The sequence below is a fragment of the Salarias fasciatus genome, chromosome 1, assembly GCF_902148845.1.
Source record: "Salarias fasciatus chromosome 1, fSalaFa1.1, whole genome shotgun sequence".
Lineage (NCBI taxonomy): Eukaryota > Metazoa > Chordata > Actinopteri > Blenniiformes > Blenniidae > Salarias > Salarias fasciatus.
In genome coordinates this window covers 15342765-15365051 of record NC_043745.1, presented here as the reverse complement: position 1 = coordinate 15365051, position 22287 = coordinate 15342765, and the positions used below count along the sequence as shown (strand labels likewise).

The 22287-nt window shown below is 41.7% G+C and overlaps 1 protein-coding gene across 2 annotated transcripts in view; it reads left to right on the top strand.

Moving 5' to 3' along the window:
• LOC115391751 (FERM domain-containing protein 5-like) overlaps nucleotides 1–22287 on the top strand; it is an 89021-nt gene extending 66734 nt beyond the window's left edge. For both annotated transcript variants that reach the window (XM_030096216.1, XM_030096133.1), the window contains exons 3-15: nucleotides 3418–3522; nucleotides 4776–4818; nucleotides 4963–5041; nucleotides 9228–9325; nucleotides 10932–11055; nucleotides 12393–12480; nucleotides 13861–13949; nucleotides 14725–14788; nucleotides 15388–15479; nucleotides 15569–15643; nucleotides 15741–15809; nucleotides 15893–15999; nucleotides 19557–22287. In XM_030096216.1, the coding sequence (XP_029952076.1) occupies nucleotides 3418–3522; nucleotides 4776–4818; nucleotides 4963–5041; nucleotides 9228–9325; nucleotides 10932–11055; nucleotides 12393–12480; nucleotides 13861–13949; nucleotides 14725–14788; nucleotides 15388–15479; nucleotides 15569–15643; nucleotides 15741–15809; nucleotides 15893–15999; nucleotides 19557–20146 (1623 nt within the window). In that variant the 3' untranslated portion in view covers nucleotides 20147–22287. The remainder of the gene's footprint in view (nucleotides 1–3417; nucleotides 3523–4775; nucleotides 4819–4962; nucleotides 5042–9227; nucleotides 9326–10931; nucleotides 11056–12392; nucleotides 12481–13860; nucleotides 13950–14724; nucleotides 14789–15387; nucleotides 15480–15568; nucleotides 15644–15740; nucleotides 15810–15892; nucleotides 16000–19556) is intronic.

Here is a 22287-nt window from a genome sequence, read left to right as displayed (position 1 = left end):
AGCTAACGCATTTGAAAAGAGCTTGGTTATTTTGACAGAAAACAAATCAACTTTCAGAGGTGAAGCACCACATGATACAGAGTCAATGAAGGGACATGGATGAGATGCAGAATGTGCTGGGGCAGCATGAATCAGCACTCTCGTTGCAAATGTTTCAACCCGGCTGAAAAATTCATGCACATCTTGGGGATATATGAATCTGCTGCATAAACAGAGAGAAACCAGAGATAAATTGCAGAAGCGGAGTTAGAAGACACGGACATGTTGGCGCATCTGTTCTCGGATATGAGTTGTTAAAAAGGAGAACGGCCTTCGTTTAGCCTGAGAACACTTCTTCATTTACCGGCGCGATTTACTTCAGTATCTTCAGGATGTTCTCAGAGCTGGGATTAACTCCAGAACATCATGACTAAGTTTGACAGAGAAGTATAGAAGACGGATGGATGAGTTGGTTGAATATGAGATTTATTATTGGTTTAATCATAATAATACGACATCATTCACATTATACCATAGCTGCTGGTAAACTCGAACAGTAAAACATGCAGCGGTGACAGTAATATCAGAGAACACCCACAATGGTTTCGCCTGCAGGTTTCTGGGTTGTTGGTTTTTTTTAGAGATCTTCCCTGATATTGAGTGAAGCAAAAGCTTGAACATGCTTCATAACAGATTCTCACATTGCCTTTAATGATGCATCTCGACAGGCCTTGACACAGATTGTTGTGACTCGCACACAGACCAGCCCTTCAGTGCAGTTCTGCTCCTGTCCTTTGTGAATGTGTTGCTGTGGCATGCTGCCTTGAGATACATTAATCAGTGCCATCCGGCCTTGCTTGTTCTGCCTCCTTCCTCTGTTTGGTTTTAGCTTTCTCTTCTCTTTTTCCCGTCTCATTCTCATATGTCTGCTTTTGACTTTCTCTGACCATGCAGTTTCGTGGTCCTGATGTGTGCACAGTGTCTCCTCTAAAGGGCAGAGTGGGATATTTTATAGTGTCCTTTAGCATCAGGGAAAGAGGATATATCCTATATGTGCTGTGCACCTGGCACGTGCGCTCTCTGCGCAGGGATGCAAAGTCAAACGGCTGCAGACACGAGTAGACACTGTTCATACTTTCAATTAAATATTATTATGTACAGGTAAAGCTGCTTCAAAAAAAAAAAAAAACATTACTTCACACAGTATACATCCCTGCTCTGTAAAATTCCAAATGATTCTGTCTCTACATTTGACCTTTTGGTTTGACTTTAACTTAACACAGAGAAAATTTGTTTGATGAAATGAAACCAAGCTGTTCACACTGTGAAGGTCAAAAATCTAATATACACTATTGGTCTGCAGGCTCATATCCCCTAAAATGTTTTGCAGATCAAATGAGTACATAAATGATTAAAAAAGTAAAGACTGGTGAGATAAACAGGTCTTGTTAATCATGTTAAATACTAGTTATATTGGTTCATACACAACTCTGAGACATGTAAGAATTTTATGATCCAAGCTTCTGCTGCAAAGATGCAACATGATGCTAATAAATGTAGAAATGTATTCATGATCAAGCAAGATATTATGGCATAATGTTGCACTTTCTGAAGTTTTTGAACATGAATTTTGGGACTTTGAGCAATTACATCTGAACTGTGGGTTCACAAGCCTGAGGGGGACAACAGCTGAAAACATGCTGGCTTTGTTGTAAACCTTCAAATCTCTGATTCATTGTTTGCAGTGACAGCTTTATTATTATCTATTGCATTGTTTGTGTCAAACTGAAATAAATAATTAATTAAAATTGAGGGACCAGAGGCCCAACTCAATCTTGAATTAAGCACCAAAGCCCAGGATGGAAGGTCTGATTGTTCCCTAAACCGAAGGCAGAGTTCCAAAATTCAACTGCTTCAGTGGTGACAGTTTATAAAGTGATCAAAACTCATAACCTTTTAACCAAAGTTTAATCCTCAACTCTGATTTATCTGAAGGTTTGTCATCACATGTTTGTTTTCCTCTTCGTATAGTATATGAATTGCTGAGAATCAGTTGCCTAATTTAACAAATGAGCACAACACGTCTGACGGTGCTGTAAAGAGGGTCTGTTAACCAACACTGTAACAAGTTGTTATCAGAATACGGTAACAGATTTTTCATTGATGATCCACTTAACTATCTAATGTGAAACATTGAAAACAATACCAGAGATTTAAGTTAAATATCTCTAAAAATTATTTATCTTAAAATGAAAAATGAAAAATAGATGAAATGTTTAGCTTTACTGTTAATGCCAAATATCTCTACAGAAATCATTCCTCATTAGTTCGCTTAATTTGCTTGATCATGCAAGCAAGTAGCTCCTTTTGTTTTCGTACGTTTTGTGGCTGATCTTGAGTGATTTTACACACCAATGTGTTGGTGGAGGGAGTCATCCGGTAATGTAGCAGAGTGATTCAGGAAAGTTTTCTCAATGCAAATGTTTTCACACGTTTCTGATTTCATTGCATTTTGTAGTTGAATCTATCAGCGTCAGCTCCTTCTGTCTGTTTGTCCTCAGTGGTTTTCTGTAAATATATTTCAGGATTCAGGCATCTTTTATTGTCATTTCATTTCACGTTTCATCCGCTTCCACATGTCTTTGTGGACACTATCAAGTTTGTTTCTGCTTCAATATTTGCAATTCTTTCGAAATTGAGCCTACTCTCAGCTGAAAACTTACCTCTGGAATCCATTTCAAAAGAAGCTTCATTAAAGTGTCATCAGCTTACTTTCCTCATCATGTTAGATTTGGTTGTCTTTGGTTTATTTTTTTTTGCTGAAAACAAGCTAAGAAAAAGTAAAAATCACTGAAACAACATATTGAACTATGAATTTCTCCAGAAGCAAAACTCGCACACCACTTTCAAATCATTACATATTTCCAGTCTCCATTTGCTTTGTCCTCACCTTGTCTCGCTGCTTTTCCAGGTCTTTTTTCTGCTGTAGGAATTTCTCAGAGCTTTTGCAGATGGTGGCTGCGTCAATATGAATATTTGATAGCCCTCATATATCTCCCTTGAGGGTAGTGAAATATTAAAACTCTTTCTGGTGGCCGTTTGGACTTTCTCACAGGCTCCAAAAAAATGGTCTTCGTGATGGGCCGGAAATAAATGCTTTTGATGTGACACTATCAACATGTTCTTTAAAATCTCGGCTTTATTTTATAATACATGATGCTGTGTGCTGCTGAATCTGGACAGTCTGGACTCATGTGAGGTGTTTAATTTTATTCTATAGACGATTCATTACCATGTCTGAGTGTAAATATCTAGGATTTGAGCGTGGGGCCACTGAATTCTGTCGATGAAATCGTTTCTTAATGTTCTTTGCTTCTCTTTTAACATCCCTCAGTAGTTGCTGCTTTAATAACGGTTCCTAAATGTTTTCTCTTTCAGCGGGATGCCAAGGGCCAGTACTTGTTTGACCTCATCTGCCACCATCTCAACCTGCTGGAGAAGGACTACTTTGGTATCAGATATGTCGACCCGGACAAGCAGCGAGTGAGTACCCATCTTCTGTGAAAAACACAGCATAAGTTCAGGTGTTTACATTTGTGTCATTTTGTTATGTTGCACTTTATAATTTTGCCAGTTCCTCTTTCTCTATTATTCTTTTGTCCTTGTGTATCCACAAGTGAAATATTCATTTAATTTTTTTAACAAAATGAAATGTCCTGGAAAGGCCATCTGTTCATCAAAGGGCGGTAAACATTAAACTTTTAATCTTTTTCCTCTTGACCTTTGTGATAAATTGCTTTTTTGAGTTTAGATTCTTAGTCTCATAAATTGCATCATTTGTTTTCTTGAAATATATTTAAGCAATGTTTGCCCAAGTCAAACAAATCTCTTGTCTCAGAAAATCAACTTTATATTTCCCCAAAGAAGCAGAGCAGAGTGTGTCACGAGTGCTGTCAATTGAAAGAAAAAATAACATCATTTAGATGTAAATGTTGCAGGCTGATGTAAGGAACAGAAGGGAAATAAGACATCTTTAACTGTTCTTTTCGTTTTGGTGACTCGTTATTCCATTTTCCATACATATGGTGGATTTCACAGACTTTACAAGCTGAGTCGATTGTCCAGGCTCACTGCTCACATTAGAAAATTAATTAAATTTTGCCTATAAATAATTTCTTTTCGGGGGTCTGATGAGTCTCTACATAGAGTAAATATCAGAGGAAGAAGGTGGGCCTGCAGGTTAATTATGCTAGCTGGCAAAAGGCCAATCAATTTGAACGATATGAATATCAATCCAAGCAATTAACACAGCTGTGGGCGATTTTTCAGCATTTCTTATTGAAGCACTTTTGAAGCTTTCTCATTAAAAGTCTTTCTTTGTTTCAGTGTTTAAGAAAGAAAGAACAGAGTCAGTCAGTAATAAAGGAAGCACGGCCTCTTCAGGCTTTACAGTCGCCCCGGAGTGACTTCCGCGCCCCGCTGTCGTCAACTCGTCCTTCTCTGTCACTCATTAGAGCCAGTTTCAACTGGCGACGCTTAGCAGTCTGACAGAAAGCAGCGTCCTCCTGATTACCTGCTAAACAGCGGCCTTCTCTCGTCTCCTCTCTGCGACGGCTGCGTTGGAGGGAGTCTAAACAAACAGAAGGCAGGGAGATGGGAGTAATTCTGCTGTGGCCTCCAGCGATAGATTACAAGTCATCAGGCTCAGCTGCTGAGCAATCAGCCCTCAGACTGACAGCGGTTAAAGATTCAGCCTTCAAAGTGCCGGCATTTACTTCTGATTCTCTCTCCTGCAGCACTGGTTGGAGTTTACAAAGTCAATTTCCAAGCAGATGAAATGTAGGTATTTCTTTTGGCATGCCTGATTATGTGTCAGATTGTTGTTAAAAATTGCCAAACAACCAAATCTGATGAGACTTGCAAATAGATCGCAATAACACAAGTATGACACAGAACTCTTTTATTTTTGTTTTCCATCCGTAGCCCAGCCACCGTTCACCATGTGTTTGCGTGTGAAGTTTTACCCACCTGATCCAGCTGCCCTGAAAGAGGAAATCACCAGGTAAGATTTAGTATGGCGCTGTGGGGTTTTGTTTGTAGGGGAAAATTCATGTTGTTTATGATCAAGTCTAATTTACATCTTTGTGTCACAGTTCAGACACACACACAACGCGCTGAACACCACACACGTCGGAAATCATCATGGGCATAATAAGTCCCCACATGCATCATACATTAAATACACAATTCATATCATGGTGCGACTCTGTACTTTAAATCTTCAGTGCAATCAACATTGCATCCTTTGTTTGATTATGTTTAGACTTCATAGAAAAAGAAATTATTCACATAAAGTCCGAGTCCCTATTTTTTTCAGAGAATCAGAACCATAATGGGCTTTATTATAAATAAATAGAAAATAGATATTGTCATTCTGATTGTACAATGAGATCGGATAAGCTCCCGTCATTATCAACCAAATAAAATAGAAGATGTATTTCAATTACTTTCTCAAATTAAAAACTCAATCAATGTAAGAATGAATTCACTCTTTATAAATAGAATACCTGAGAAACTGCCCAACATATGAAAAATTCATGTAAATAACAGTCCAAAGAGAATTTATCCTCCTGACACCATCACTGTAATTTGCAGGATCTTGGGTTGGTGCTTGTGAGACTCTATTCTCCTGACATCTGTCCGCCGCGAGCCTCTGAAACACTTCCAGTCTCTCACTCCTTCTAATGGAGGCTCTCTTTAGCTACAGAAGTGTTTCACATGAGGTGAAATAAAAGCATCTTCAAATCTTCAAGCAAGTCAAGTTGCCTTCATGATACAATAAAATATCAAAAAAATCATTTTTTAATCAAGATTTTATCATTACCACTGAATGAAGTTGTCAGATTAATGTGCAAGTGTATAAACAACAAGAACAGCATATTTGTGTGATAATGAAGGTTGTAATGTCTTTAGTTAAAGAGTTTAAGTAAAGAGGGGTGGGAGATAATAAGTGTTACTTCATCCCACTCCTTTTCGAGCTAATATAAATGAGTTTTGTTATTGTATTGTGTTGTATTGATTGTAATGATTTTTGTTTACTGTAATGTAATTTTTGTTTACTGCTGAGCACTGAGAATGAAATTCAGCTGGAAAAAAAATAAACAAAACAAACAGCATCCTGTCCAGCTAGTGGATGAATGTCGATGTACTTTGTGAAGTGTGACATCCACTTTTATCGGGAAGCCCATCAGTACTGAAGATTGAGTTGTTACTTACATTTATTTAGATTTATGTGCACACTGTGGGAGAATTCCTGTTACCCAACAAACAGCAAGCTTGATAAATCTAGCTAACAAATCAATTTTCAACACTGATGATACAATCTCAAACAGTTTTACTCCACCTCCTCTGATCTGATTGTAATTTCGGTGGGTTAAGGTCAGTCTAATCAGATACCGGTTTTTACATGTCTCGCTTCCACTCAGGCTGCTTATGGTCCATCTAACCACAGCGAATGACAGAGATGACCTGGAAAACTGTAAAAACTAGGATCGTGTACAAAAACATGGTCTGTGGTGTGGAACGTCAGGAAAGCTGTTTCAGTAGGAGTCGTTCACATATGAGGTGAGATGGGAAGAGCTATTTCTTAAGCTTGTCCTGAAAAAACAAAGGAAAAAAAATGCCAAGAAATGAAGTTAGAAAATGTGTTCTGTCATTATCAAGGAGATTCATTCTGAGGCAAAGCACCAAATAAAACAGATGTATTTTTATTTTTTTGCACATCAAATGTATCCAATTATTTGGATTATAAATTAGATATTTTGAAAAAGTAACACTTCAGAGGGAAAAAGTGAGACTGAGTTTTTTAAAATCTTAACTTGCGCAATTAAAACTAGACAGATAACCTGTTATTGTGTTCAGACAGCGAGCAGAGTTTCATAAAGCTGGGCTGAATGACAGATATAAAACAACAGTGGGCTTAAAACCAGCAGGAGGAAGACATATTTATATTCCACTTAATCATCTCTCGTAAGAGCAGATCAGCATCGTACTCTTTAGTGCCGCGTCTTTGCTGCAGCAATTTTTTTGCACAGACACATATCTTCATAGAAACTTCAGGAGGCAGGGTTTGATGAGATGCAAATGTAAATAACCGAGATGAAGCCTCAGGTGAGACAAATGAATGGGAGAACTACAAGACACTAAGCTAGAGCGGTGATAGTACATAATGGAAAAAAAAAACACTGCAGACAGAGGAACGTCGGCCATGAAGCAAGGCAGGAAAACACGACCATGAAATATGGAGCATGAAACTAAAAAACACGATGGCTTGATGTGAATAGACACCATTAACAGCAATAGTCAGAAATAAACCTGACTACATGGTGTGATGAGAAACACTGCACTGCTCCAGGACTTTGCTTGCACATAGCATGAACATGGAGGAAAGGCAAGAAATCACATAAGAGGAAACACACCATCTTAACTTTACCGTAGGTAACACTGAAAAAAATACTTAGTTTCAAGATAAATTCATTGGAGGTAAGTAAAGATACATTTTTAGCTCGTCTTCATTGTTTTTGCTCTAAATTGACCATGTAATATGGTATCCTAATAACATCATTATCCTCATTGTCACCATTATGTGAAGGTGTTAGAAGGCACACTGTGATCAAGGTGCAAAAGCCCACACATCCTTTTTCTTTTCCCAGAGTATCCAGAGCTCCGCTCTGCGGGCCCGTGTGCAGGGGGGATTAGGGTATTTCCTTCGTTCTAAGCAGTGGTGTCATAAAGCACATTGCCAGGACCGTACTGCGTGTGGCATCCTTGACAGCTGAACAAACTGTTGTGAGGAGCGAGCCGGCGAGCTCCCGAGCGCACGGATCCCTGTAAATCACATCCCTCGTCTGGTTGCCACGCAATGAAATCTCCTATTCACATTTCAGCTCTTCTTGATAGAGCAGTGCACCCGCAATAGAGATCTCCGTCACCCTCCACCCATCTGTTCTGACTGGAAGCTTTCACAGACACGGAAAGACCGAGGAAATGTCACAGTATATTATTTGACAGCCAGCTTTACTTGTTTTTATAAAGAGGCTTGGCATCTGGCACTTGTTCACGTTTGTGCTCACAAAAAAAAGAAGTGTTGAGACCGGGAGGCAATAATCGAACATCCAGGTGGTTCAAATAAGTTTAATGGAAGACAACAGACGATAACGTCAGGTGCTGTCATGATTCCACTTTAATGTGAAATGCTTCATATCCACACTGACTGTTCTGACCCAGCAATCATCGATACTCTAACACTGTTTATTGCTTTGTGGCTCTGAGAGAGGCAGAATCTTCCAGCAGTACAAAATCAAATTAGAGCCTGAAATCAGAGATCTGGGGAACTTCTTTATTTTTTTTCTGGATTAGGTGTTTTTAAATTGTGGCAGCAGCTCCTAATTAGAAATATCTGCTTAGTTTTTTCAATCTACAGCTGTCATAACTTTTGCACTCATGGTTTGGTACTTAATAAATAACTTTCAACAATACATTCATCTTTATTATGTGTTTGTGTGTATGTATTTATTTTTGATGAGGGGAAAAGCATCCTCTTGACATTTAAAATCCCCCCGCTGCAGTCCAGTTGGAATTACAACTGGGGATGGGATCTATTCTGGTCCATGGATTGGCTCTTCTGCTAAATTACTTTTATCACAGGCAAGGATAACAGTTGCCGTATCCACATCCCCTCCATCCTCAGCTGTCGTAAACATCCCCCTCCTGCCTTTATCACAAATCCCACCCTTGGTACAGGTGTAATTTTTCTCCCATAAGCCATTAAGAGGATGCTTCATTTCTTTGTCAGGATTAATGTCCATCCATCCATCTTCCACACAGCGTTATCCAATTCAGGGTCGCAGGGCGCTGGAGCCACCCTGTGGGTAAAGGCAGGGCGAAGCCCGCACAGGTCACCGGTCCGTCACAGGCCACTCACACAGTGACAGTCAAGCACACACACATTCGCACACACGTGGAGACCATGCAGTCCCTCAAAGAAAGGCCAGCTTCTTACATTTCCTGTGTTTTAAATGACAAATAAGTTACATTTCAGATTTCAATGAGCTCAGTACTGAGTAATATCAAGGTTTATAGTCCCAACAGGCTTGTAGTCACACATAGCTTTGCACCTTTAAGCACAGAGCAACCAAAACGTGTTGTCAGTGTATCTCATTTAAGTTAATTTGTGTTTTGTTCCGCAGATATCTCGTCTTCCTGCAGGTTAAGAGGGATCTCTATCACGGTCGCCTGCTGTGCAAGACATCAGACGCGGCTCTGCTGGCTGCCTACATATTACAAGGTATCACTAAACGGATGCTTTTATCATCAAATCATTCTACTTTACGGTTTCTTTCACGTCCGACTCAATTCATAAACGCTTCTGTGCCATTTGTGGCCACATCCCTCCATGTGTGTTACACATTGGGTGTGTCGTCTTCAGAGGCCTTTCTAAATAGACACTGCGATTACAGATTACAATAACCCTATTAGGATCATTTCAAGCACAAGTATCAGAAAAATTTAGTGGATTTGTTAAAAAAAGAAGCTTACATATATTTACACTGACAAAAATCTTACAAATGTGTTAAAAAAAAAGCTGACTTTAGCCCCTTTGGCTGATCAGCATGCAGAGAAGTGAGAAGCATTAGGAAACCATTTCCCTGTCACACACTGTGCCAACCAGCAACCCTGCCAGCATTTTATCTCCGAGCCATTCCCTGAATCTGAATGTTCTTCGTCTTTTTTTATGCCGCGTGTCTGCGTACGTCACGGAGTGCCACCGCCGACTGTCATATCCCCCCGTCTTCGTATTTAGGGATACATGGTGTGGGTTGGCTGTGGAGACCACTCGTATTATGGATTATGTGTGTCCAAATTTTAAAGAGGATAAAGTAAATGTTGTCCGGAGTAGGTGGAAGGAACCAGGAGACCAGTCAGAGAGTGACACACTAACCCTCGAGGCTGGGGAACAATAACCCACTCCAATAAAAAGCCGCTTACAACAGAAAAAAAAAACTCACAATGTCATCGCATTCTGCTGTAAAGGAGGATGAAATAGTAACTGCTGGTTCTAACTGGAAAAAATGAGGAATAACATTGATGGAGTAATAAATGTTGGTGAGACGACATTATTAAAAAAGATTGTAATGGTTCAGTAAAAATACATTAAATCAGTATATGGAGTCTTTTCCGGCTCAACTGCATACATATACTGGGAGGTTCGAAACCGTCCAAAAAGCAGTTTTAATAAACAATAAGTGCACGGTGCCGTGCAGCACAGTTGTCCCAGGAGAGCAGGTAGCCAGAGTCACCGTGCGTTTCCTTCACCATCTGTAGTCTGGCAGATATGGATTCTAAAATTGGCTGTTACAGCTGGCTGCATCACCGCAGTGACTGGCAAGCATGTGCAATCCAAGAAACACTCATTTTGATTGGAAGAAATTGCTGAAAAAGTTTTTTTTTTGTCATCAAAAACTGTGACTTTTATATCAGATGTTTTCCTGTGGTCACTGATTTTGTGTGTTTTGTTTTTTCATAAAACACTCATGCAACACTGGAAAAAATCCCTTTTCTCAGCATGCCACTGTAGTGAATACTGCGTTGCATTCATGCTAAAATTAGCCGTGGCGGCAGACTACCTTTATTCTGCATTCAGTATCTATCTATGCATTAATAGTTAAATTTTTTTTCAAAATGTTCTGTGCCAGCAAGATAATAGAGTGCACTCCAGAAAGATTCCGTTAGAAAAGCAGTTTGACTGTGATTTGGTTAAAATTGGCTGTTTCTTCTTCAGTCCCCCACTGATTTCATTTGTTGTGAATTTTCCAGGGTCTTCAATCATAAAAACTGATCTCCCCCACCACCTTAACCTGCTCCTTGTTGTCTCTCCGTTTCCTTTTCTCAAGCTGAAATTGGTGACTATGACCCTGGGAAACACCCAGAGGGCTACAGTTCCAAGTTCCAGTTCTTCCCCAAGCACTCGGAGAAACTGGAGCGGCGGATTGCTGAGATCCACAAGACTGAGCTGATGTAAGGTGACACCTTGTCCACATCCTTCTCCTACCTGTGCGGCCGCAGAACAGACCTCATCCAGGCAGACTGCGCTCCTCCACTTCACACGCACTCTGCTCTTTAATTTATAGGACCGGCGCTGCTCGTTGGCTCAGATTTCTCATGGTTAGATTCAGGTTCGGGTTGGCAAAGTCACAACTCCAGACAGGTTTTTAAAAAATATTAGTCAAACTTCATTTGAGAAAGGAGACTTCACTGAGATTCATAATCTCTTTCTCAAGAGATCTGAGAATAGGACAGGTGCACAAAGGATTGGAAGAGATAAACAAGGTTAAAAAAAACAACTACTCAAATTATCTGAGAACAATTATGTCAAAAACAGTCACACCTTGTATTGCAGCACTGATGCAGTTTTAAAATCTTTTCAGTTCACTTTTGTTGTAGAGAAGTGTTATGAAATTAAGGTAGTGATGAAGAAGTCCATGGCTCAAAAGGGGCTTTCCCACCGTCTGTACTATCCAGGGGTTTGATCATGCAGTGAATATTTTATATTGCCACTTAAAGGCATGTTTCAGTGGTTTGGATTTATGTTTTCAGTCTCTTCATGGAAATCCTGATTAATTGTTCTAGTTGTTTCAAAGAAAAGCAACATTTAGGAGCTGTCTGTGCAACATGAAAACACCATTGAGAGATGGAAGTTTGTTGCACCTTGAGTTTCATGGACTGCACAATTGATGATTGTTTAATTCAGATGTGCTGCAGAGCATATGTGGATACAGTCACATGCTATAGATCTTATCCTACACTGCCCTCTATTGCTCACTTCTATTGTTTGCTTTCATTTCAGTCCAGTGCCATTATCTATATTAATTTTTTTACAGTTAAACCAGGACAGAAGCTGAATTCAGGATGATTTAGGAGTCCATGTGTCATTGCATAAACAAGCCCTCCCCCATGTTGTGTTTCACTGGGTTATAAGGGTTCTGGATGTAGCAACGAGAAAATGTCTCTTTATAATGCCAGATGAAGAATATCTTCAAAATGAGTCACTGTTGGTCTGAAATTAGTTTTAGCACTGATTCCTCCACTGACTTTCCTTGAGGGAAGTAACTATAAATGATTACTTTATATAATCATTTATTTTATAATCAGTTCACATAATTATCACACTCCTTTGAGAAAATCTTACTGACAAACATGAAATAATTGTTTTTATTGTTTGAGGGTTTTTTTGCACTTTGATACGTTTTCCCTTTACTTATCCTTTCTTCTTTGCAGAGGATAAACACAAGTTCTGAATCAAAGACGACATGTTTCCTACGCATGAGTATACTAACCTTTAGTGTGTTTTTCAGAGGTCAGACTCCAGAGACATCAGAACTCAACTTTCTTCAGAAGGCTCAGATGCTGGAGACATACGGAGTGGACCCGCATCCATGCAAGGTGTGCAACAAATTTTATTAAAGTACCCTTCAACTTAGAGAGAAAAGCTCTATCGTTCATCTCACAGTTGTTGACACGTCTCTTTTTACTGTGTGGGTAAAGCTTTCAAGATGCAGACTGTTAAAAAAAAAGGTAATTTTTAATAAATGAAAGTCAAATCCCACAAAAACTATGTGAGTTCTCACACGACAGTAACATAGAAAGAATTTTAATTTAATTCAAACAAGGAACCAAAAACAAATTAAAATCCACGGTCAAGGTTAATCGAGTCATCAAAATGAAAATAAAGAGAGGTTAGACAGACGACTCCACCAGGGCAGAAAGAACAACAAGACTTGGGACGGGACATATCGACACACTGAGGCACAGTGGACAACCGTCAGGAGGAATCAGTGAAGGCGAGGGAGACGAGGGCGGCTGAAGACACTGACGACTGAATGTGGACTAAAACCAGAACAACCTGAAACCCAAGGTCACCATGTTGCAGAGGAAAAACAGATAAAAAGAGTTGACGAGACAAAGCAGAAAATTAAAATATCCAGCCCAAACCAGGGACAAAGGGGGCCCAGAAGAAGGATTAAAATCAACACTTAATTTTCAAAGAGTCTCAGAAGAGCAGAGCAGGAAATCCATGGGGACAGACCAGGTATGAGACCGATGGTACTGGACAAAGGCAGAGCAGGAGGTTGAAGGCAGGACGCCGCCGGGGGTCCAGCAGGAGGCGCAGCCACCACTATGAGCATAGGAGCATGCAGAGTTTGATTCTGTGGCCTCCCGCTGGAACTGGCACTGGAACGGACAGACGGGACCACCACGGGGGCTCGGGACTGTCTCAAAATCTGGCAAAGTGGGTCCTTAGAGAGGGGTGGGACCTCCTGGACCCCTTTGGACAAGAGCACTATAACGCCCAACCAGACATCTTCAAAGACTACAGGCCGTCCTGGACACCTCTGGAGGTGGGCGGAGAAACAGATCTTGGTGCTGGTCTGGGTCCTGTTCTGCTGGACCCCCTGCACTACCACAGTGGCATTGACGCTGACAGACATGAAGTAGATTATCTTCAATGGGAAGATCAACAGGCTGTTATACACAATCAACCCAACCAGGACAAGAAAACAGGTTGAACTGAGAATCCTGGGTATGTCTCAATCAAAGGTAAACTGTAGAGGGAAGGGAACGCAGAGGCGGACACGACTGCACAACAATAAGAAGTGAAGTAAAAACCAGCAGAGAACATGAAACAGACATCGACAGCGAGTAGAAACTGAAACCACAACTATATAACAGGATACCAGCTGGCATGAGAGAGCACAAGGGACAAAACAAGGACTCAAAAAAAAAAAAAAAAGATTAAAAGTTATGGATTTGTGTGTTTGTCAGGATGTGTCGGGAAATCCAGCTTTTCTGGCTTTCACTCCTTTTGGATTCACTGTGCTGCAAGGAAACAGGAGGGTGCATTTCCTCAAGTGGTATGTACAGAAGATACTTTTCAATGAAGCTGTCACAAGAGAGGATTCCTTCAATATACTGAAAATACACAAAGTTCAGCATGTTAATTTCTATTAAATGTGAGGATGTGTGAGAGTAAAACATCAACAAGCTGAAAATGACCAGCGATCGATGCAGTCACATTTTGGTGACATTTTGAGAAAGCTTGCTCAGAGGTGGTCGCTGTTTTTCAGCATGTTCCTGTCAACCTCTGTGTCTGGAAATAATATACAAAGACTTTTCAACACAGAAATGAACAACTGTTTGGCCTCTGATAATTTCCACAACTAATATTTCACAGTTTGAAGTTTGCTTTATTGCCAGTTCTGTTACATGTGTGCACATGCAGAGCACTGAAATGGCATTTATGTCAAACCCTCATTAAAAAAAATACACAAGTTGAAAATATACAGGGTAGAAATATAGAAGCTAAAAAATATACAAGCTAAAGATAGATGTTAAGGGTATAAAAGCAAGTTCAGTGAAAAAAACAAAAAAATTACTCAGATAATCTGCATAAGGCACATGTAGAGTCTGTCTTTCAGTATATAATGCAATGAAAGATGATAATTCAAAATACACATTAAACTGACAGAGCTTATATACTGTAAAGTGACTTAGTGTCAGGCAGTGTCGCGGCCTTTATCTAGTTTTGTGTATCCCGTCTTCCTGTTTCTGCCTCCCTTGTTCGGCTCACTTTCCTCTGTTTCTCCTTCTCTTGCTCCCTCCCTCATCTGGCCTGTATGTTAACCTCAGGGACGAAGTGACCAAGCTCAAGTTTGAAGCAAAGACATTCCATATATATGCAAATCAGAAGGAGGTACGTCAGTTCATTATTGAAACATTGCTTTTTCTTGCCTGTGGTGCTGCTGAAGCTGAATGAGTGTGGCCTTGGTTTATGCATGGAGCCAGTGTACTCTATTCTTAATAAAGAGGTAAACAGAACAGTAGTGAGTGTTAGTCTTTCCAGCACGTACAGGCAGACTTTCTACAGATTACAGTTATCAGGGGACTATTTTCAAGGCTGCTTTTGCTGAGTGGTGATTGCCCCCTTTAGCCAAAATACATACAAACCTCCTCTCTCAGCTCAGGCCGTTCCACCTGTCAGTGCCTGGCTTTTGATGGCTTTTCAAATCATAAGGTGTTATTGTTAATGGCTGTTAGGGATCCATAAGTAATTAAAAAAATAGCAATTCTTCTACAGCTGGTTCATTGCTGCTAGCTAGTTTAATATGAAGTATTGTGTAAATCTCTGTAGTAAACGTTTCTCCCATGTTTTGTCTGTACTGTAGCTAAAATTAAATCAGTATTTGCTATTAGAATAGTTATCAGTCCATTTCGCCATGATTTCCCCTCAAAATGTATGGAAAAGACGCCACCCGACTCAGAGATTAATCCTGCCGCTGCGCCTTGTTACAGGACAAGAAGATCATATTGACGTACTTTGCACCGACACCAGAAGCCTGTAAGCATCTGTGGAAGTGTGGAGTAGAGAATCAAGCCTTCTACAAGTGAGTCCCAGGACGTATGAAAGCCTGTGCATGAAAGAGGCGTCCGTTTGTTTAGATTAATACTTCTATTCGTGATTTCTCACTGCCAGGTTGGAGAAGTCAAGTCAAGTTCGGACTGTCTCCAGTAGTAATCTCTTCTTCAAGGGTAGTCGCTTTAGATACAGGTATTGTCACACAATGAAATGCAGGCGTTCGTATCAGGTAGCCACGTCACTGAGAATGTTCTGAGTACATCGCTCTGTCTTTTCTGTGTTTTCTCAGTGGAAAAGTTGCAAAAGAAGTAATGGAACAAAGTGCCAAAATCAAGAGAGACCCCCCTGAGATCCACAGGTAACAATCCTTAAGCACTTTATAGACATCGCTGTGTGTATGTTCAGCAGTTTTATTTGACTTCATTTGTTCCTCAATTCCAGGGCTGGCATGGTGCCAAGCCGGAGTTGTCCATCTATCACACACGGCCCTCGTTTGACCAGCGTGCCCAGGACCCGACGGAGAGCTGTGCACATCTCCATCATGGAGGGTAAATCTCTCTCTCTCTCTCTCTCTCTCTCTCTCTCTCTCTCTCTCTCTCTCTCTCTCTCTCTCTCTCTCTCTCTCTCTCTCTCTCTCTCTCTCTCTCTCTCTGTTATAGAGTATTAGAAGTAAAGGAAGTAAAGTTTTGAAAGTACTCCGACCAGCTATCACAATCCGATCCCTGTCAAACTCTCTCAAATCCTCAGGTTTGTACATTTTATTGCTTCGAACACTTTATCTTTAAGGACAAAATGTTCATTGCAGCCGCTGATACCAACCCTGCTGGCAGACACTGTGATAAAAAGATCAGTGTCACCTGCCAGCGGTTACAAGATTATGGTTTATCTCTGTGATCAAGATACTGAAGGAAAAAAAAAAGCCTTCCTTTGCTTGAACAGGCATTAAATCTCTGGTGGCAGTTTTTCTTAATCTTGCTTGTAAATAGATGAATTTAAGGAGAGCTTTCTACATAGCAGAAAAAGTGTGTAATGGTTTCCGTTTCTGTCCATTAGCTGACTGTGTGTACCTGAGCTTCGCTGTTAGAACTCCAGAGCCTCTCCAGTAGCAGCGCCTCAGGGCTCGGACTTGCTGTCGCAGTCCATGGGTTTGTTTTGCAAAGGAATATCTGTGCAGAATAAAAAATCCTGGGGTCGTTTTATTTCCACGCCTTCACACACATTTCAGTCCACAGAAACACATTTGCGGCAGAAAGTGGTCCACAGTAAGAGCTTTTCCATGTTAGCAGCCCTGTGGCTCTCTTTGCATTTGTGCAATTTTTATCTTTTTCTTTTCTTGGAGTGTTTCTTAACAGAGAGCTCGTCATCCACTGGCCTCGGGCATTATTTTGACATGGGAAAGTGATTCTGTCGGTTTATAAGGGGCCCTTCCTGCCCCCTCTTTCTTCCAACAGGCTATTAACCTTTTGCCAGCGCTGCCACTGAGAGTTACTTTGCTTTCGCTTGATCAGCCTGGATGAAATTATATTGCAGCACAGTCTGTTCTCAGTAAAAACAGGTCTTTTGTCTTGCTCCCGTCTTGTCACAGACAAAGAGATCAGATTTTGACATGGCACCCAAATGCTACAACAGAGGAACAAATCGACTGTGTTTTGTCCTGTTGCTCTGCCCACACTGGTATTTGCCCTGGTAATAATATCGCTCTCTGAAAATAGCTCCTGCTGTCAGGGGCCATGCTTTGTGTGTCACTGCTGTCAGCGGGGGGGGGGGGGGGGGGGGGGGGGGGGGGGTCGAGAGGAGCCGTGGCACAAGAGGACCGCATTCCCAGGCCTTGTCTTTCACTCTCCGACTGTCTTTCTATTTGTCTACCGCTGTCAGCCTGCCTGCCAGCGTGTGGGAGCTCACCGCCGAGAGGAGAGTGTGTCTCGGCCTGCCAGCCGCAGACGGAGACAGAGACAGACAGTGGGAGGACGGAGAGCGAAGAGGGGGCGTTAAGACAGCCTCATTTTAAAGAGAGCAGTCGAAGCAAAGTGCGTTTAAATTAGGCTGCTGAGGTCAGGCGTTGAGCCATGGTGAAGTGTCTGATCAGGATCAAGACCAAAGTGAACGTTCACTTGCGTATGATCAACCACTGCTACCGGGATGTGAACGTGCGAGTGCTCTCTCTGGGGCCCAGGCTGTTGGGCAAAGCTCTGGGAGCCCTGCCTCTGCTCCCCGCCCTCCCCGAGGGCTCCTCCACCTCGGGATCTGCTCCTGGATCGGGACAGAGCTCCGCGAGCCCCTCCAGGCTCGCTGTGCCTCTCCAGTATCATGGCTGTCGCCAACCGTCCAGCCGTGCAGGTAAACGGAAAGACCGGTTTCATCGTGCTGGATTGAGAGCGCTGGCCTCTTGAGGTAACAGCCAAAATAGTTTCGGATTCAAGTGAAGCAGAACGGATACTTTCCGAGACGGACAGATGTTTTTTCTCCAGGTTTTGAAAGCGAAGATGAGTTTGTAGATTGTTTCTCAGATGCGAAGGCAAACTGAGCATCAACATGACGTTATCTACTATTTGTTGACCTGAAATGTATTCCTGGGCCCATTCTAAAAGTTTGTATTATTCCTCAGGTACGGTAATAGGCCGAGTTCGTTCCCCGAGTGAGTCGCTGTGCGTGGGTCTCTTGTTTACTTTAGGGTTACAGTTGCCACTTGTATTTGGTTTAAAAATAGATGACATGGAGAAGACAATGGGTTTCTTGAGCATAGCTTGTGACAAGCTATCGTTTAAAAACAAATCAGTCTCTCCCTCTGGCAGCATCAAAGTCTGAAATGTCTGTACATTGTTCAACAGAACACGCTGTACCTGAATATTGTGGCAGGCGCTTGGAACTGGCGGAGGGAATCTTTGCTTGCAGGACTAATTAATGACGACCAGATGAACATAATTTCCCTTTAGACCTCTCTCTCGCACGAGCCTTAAGGAATAACTTCTATCTGCCCACATTTGCATCAGTGATTTGTGGACATCACAGGGATTCCTTCCACTGGTGTCTGTAATTTCCTCTTTGAACTGCAGTGTGATTGTCTGGGAGGCTGATCAGACGCAGGCCGTGGAGAACTGGAGGTATTGTTTATGCAAAGCTGTGCCACCTACGTCAGCTGACTTATGAGAAGCTAAATCTGTTATCTCCATATGTCATTAGCACGTCATCGCTCGACAACAAGTTGATGGACAGCTCAGCGGCACAGTGTGTCTCCCATTTAGTGCTTTGGTTTCATTTATGATGAGTTAATGGAAAAAAAAATATTGCATCTGAAAACAAACGAGAGGAGAAACAGCTTGAAAATTACAGTAAAATTATTACTTTGTTCTTTGCCTCAGTGGTTCCTGTCATTAGTCAGTTCTAGAGGAGTTCACTGTATCCAAAGAAAAATAATCCCGTGGATCTTTCAGTGCAACATGTCAGCCTGGTTTTGACTGGTAAAATATTATTAGTTCACCATTCCTTCACATATACTTCCTTTCCATTTGTGTGATTTCATCTGTATTTCCCAGCATTTACATCAAGTTTACTCAACAGTAAAAAAAAATGTTTTAGGTCCTCAATGTAGCTCTTTTTTTTTAAGCCAGATGGCAAGAAGTGAAATTCAATTTGAATTTGATTAATAAAAAAGAAATGCAAAGTCAAAATAAGTACACAAACATAAACTTGTAGGTCCTTGAACACAAAGGTACTTTCACTTGTACATCAATGCTGATTGAAGCACTGTGAATCACAAATAAACACAAACCAGCATGTTTGTATTGACCCACAATTATCAGTTATTTAACACAATATCTCCTCACAACCAAACACAGAAATACAGACTCTCTTTTCAACGGTCAGATATACAAACATCACTTAAAAAACTCTGGGATAAAAAAAATCAAAGAAAAAAAATTAATATAAAAGAACAGAATACACAATGAAACGGCTCCATTTTCAAGTCTTAACAAAACAAGAAATAATGTTTTGAAAAAATCCATTTGATACAATCCAGCTCTCCCTTTAAAAGCTGTTGAGACCAACAGCTGATGAGTATCTGGGCCTCCGTTCTGACCTGCTGTCCTCTGCTGTGTGTTCGCAGGGCTGGAGTCCCTCAGAGACAGCGCCCACTCCACGCCCGTGCGCTCCGTCTCCCACGGCGACTCCTTCATGTCCTCCCGGGGTCAGATGGTGGACGGGAGCGAGGCCAGCACGTCGGCGGTCATCTCCGACGAGGCCTACAGCCCCTCGGACAGCGTGCTGCCCACGCCCGTGGCAGAGCACGGGGCGGACATGCCTCTGGCTCGCCACATCAACGGCGCTCCCTGCAGCGTCGACGAGGAGAAGGATTCGGAGGCGGGGGCCTTGAAGGAGGGGCACGCCGGGGAGTTTGGGCCCGGCAGGAGAGCGCTGCGCATGGTCAAAAGCAGGCAGTCGCAGTCCAGCGACGTGGAGGAGCTGAACAAGTTCGTCCTGAGCGTGCTGCGTCTGTTCCTGGTCACCATCGGCCTGCTGTTCGCCCTGCTGCTGCTCCTCATCATGCTGACGGAGTCGGACCTGGACATTGCCTTCCTGAGAGACATCCGCAAGACGCCTGAATTTCAGCAGTTCCACTTTGAGTACTTCTGCCCCCTGCGGCGCTGGTTCGCCTGTAAGTTACGATGGATGGGAGGCTTCCTCGTCAGCAAGTGAAGCCCAGCGAGAAAGACTGAAGGGGACAGTGAGGGACTGATTCCAGGCCTCTGCTGCTGGAGATGGGACGCATACATGAAACAGGGCGGAAGATGGACGAGAGACGAGACAAACGATGACAGAACTGTTCATCATATCAGATCAGCTTCTCCAAAGGAGTTCCTGTCACAAGCCAAGGACTGTTCCCTGAAGAGCCTTGTTTGTTACATCTGACCATCGACACAAGGGAAGGAAATCACTTTTTACTTTACAAATTCAGGTCATCTTAAGGTATTTTATTTTTACACAAATCACAACGACAAGGTTTCGTTCAAGCACTGAACCTTACGCAATCACAGACAATAGTCGCCTTTATTTTTATATTAATTTATATGTTGTAACATCAGTGTGAGACAGAGTGTCCTGAAGTGTTGGGGTGTGTGCTTCTGAGAGTTTGAGCGACGTCTTGAGAGGTGGTGAAACGAACGAGCACAGCTGCATCCGTGATGATCGCCTGCTTTATCATCACGGATGCCATTCAGAGAAGGACTCGAGTCGGGGAAGGGTGTCGAGAAAGTGTGGATAAAAAGCAGCGCCTGAATGTAGATGAGTCCAGAGTCAAGTATTTGAAATGTTGCTGTTCTATACAGTACCTGAGCAGATATACACTTTACAGAACTTCACAGATGTGCTTCACGTCTGTCATCGGTGTCAGTGGTGGTAGCTTTCTGAGCCGGGGTGATGAGGCTACTGCCCTGTCAGGGGACTCAAAAGAGTATTTTCATAGCAAGTGTGACCTTGTTTGTGGTCTGTTCAGTGTGCTCACATCCCTTTTTTTTTTTTGGACACTAGTACTAATAACATTTTACTGTACAATGACTATAAATTAAGCATTTTTTTAGGGTTAGAAGTAATTAATGGGGGCAATAGGTTTACTGTTTATAAAATAGCAGCCAAATAATGCTGATGACTACAATCAAGATCTGCGTGGGAGGAACAGTTGTCACTTTGCTATAGTTGATTTTACAGTAGTTGTGAGTATGGTGGGACTGTGTGAGCTAGCACTGTTGTGGTAATCAAGTGGTTGGTTAGTTTTTAACTCCCACAATCTGTAGAAAGAGTTTATCTTCACGTCAATACCGAAATTATAAAAAGAACAAAGTTCCCGTCCAACAAGTGAGAATTGACCCTGTTACTTTTGTAAATTACATAAATTTATGCTATTTTCCCCTCAGTATGTAGTTAGGAGTTTTTAGTTCAGTTCTCATTGAGTAGAAACAGTTTAATTTAGCCTGGCTGTGTTCAGATTGATGCGTTTATCAATATAGAGTATATTATTGATCCTGTTTCCATTTTTGTACAAACCGCTGTCTCGTCACCTCAGTGAGATATCCTCAAAGTGACTTTTACTGTACTTGAAATGTTATTTTTTTGAAGTGTATTTGTGGATTTCCTACCCTGCTCTCACAAAATAGCCTAAGATAAGTCATGTTTACGTCCAGTCGCCAACTTCATCGTCACGCCTACCAAAGAAACCTCTGTTGTCTCGTTCCCACGCTGGTTTGTGTCAACAGATGGAAACTCTTAATAGTCTGCTATCCTTTCTCCAGCCTTATCGCTCCAGATATTTCACAGGTTAGCCTGCAGCCTGCTGTCCCAGCACAAAGCAACAGAATCAAACCGTGAAGTCAGTTTTGGTGGGGAAGTGTTGGACGTCTTATCGAGCTCATGGGTGCCTGTTTGAGATCACAGGTATATACAGCACTAATAAATACATTTATTTTATACAAGAAGGAGGTTTAAAAAGTGGCTACCAACCCAGGATTTGCACATATCGAAGAAACTGTATAGACGTCGTCATCGCCCCAGTCACCACCGTGCAAGGAGACACGCGTGCAAATAGAGCAGTGGTTTGGGAACCACCGGTTTAGGAGGACTGAAGGGTTGAGGTCAGAGGTCTGCAACCGTTTCTGTGACTTCCCACCAAATGAGACGTAAGTGGAGCCGCAAAACACGTTTAACCTTTAAAATGAGGCAAACAGCTTCTGAAGTTTCAACTACAGTATAATTTTCATATTCACACGTAAACTGTATTTTACGTTGTATTTATGAAGTTTCAATTACAATTCAGGACAGTAAACATTTTCTTGCATTTTTCAGCA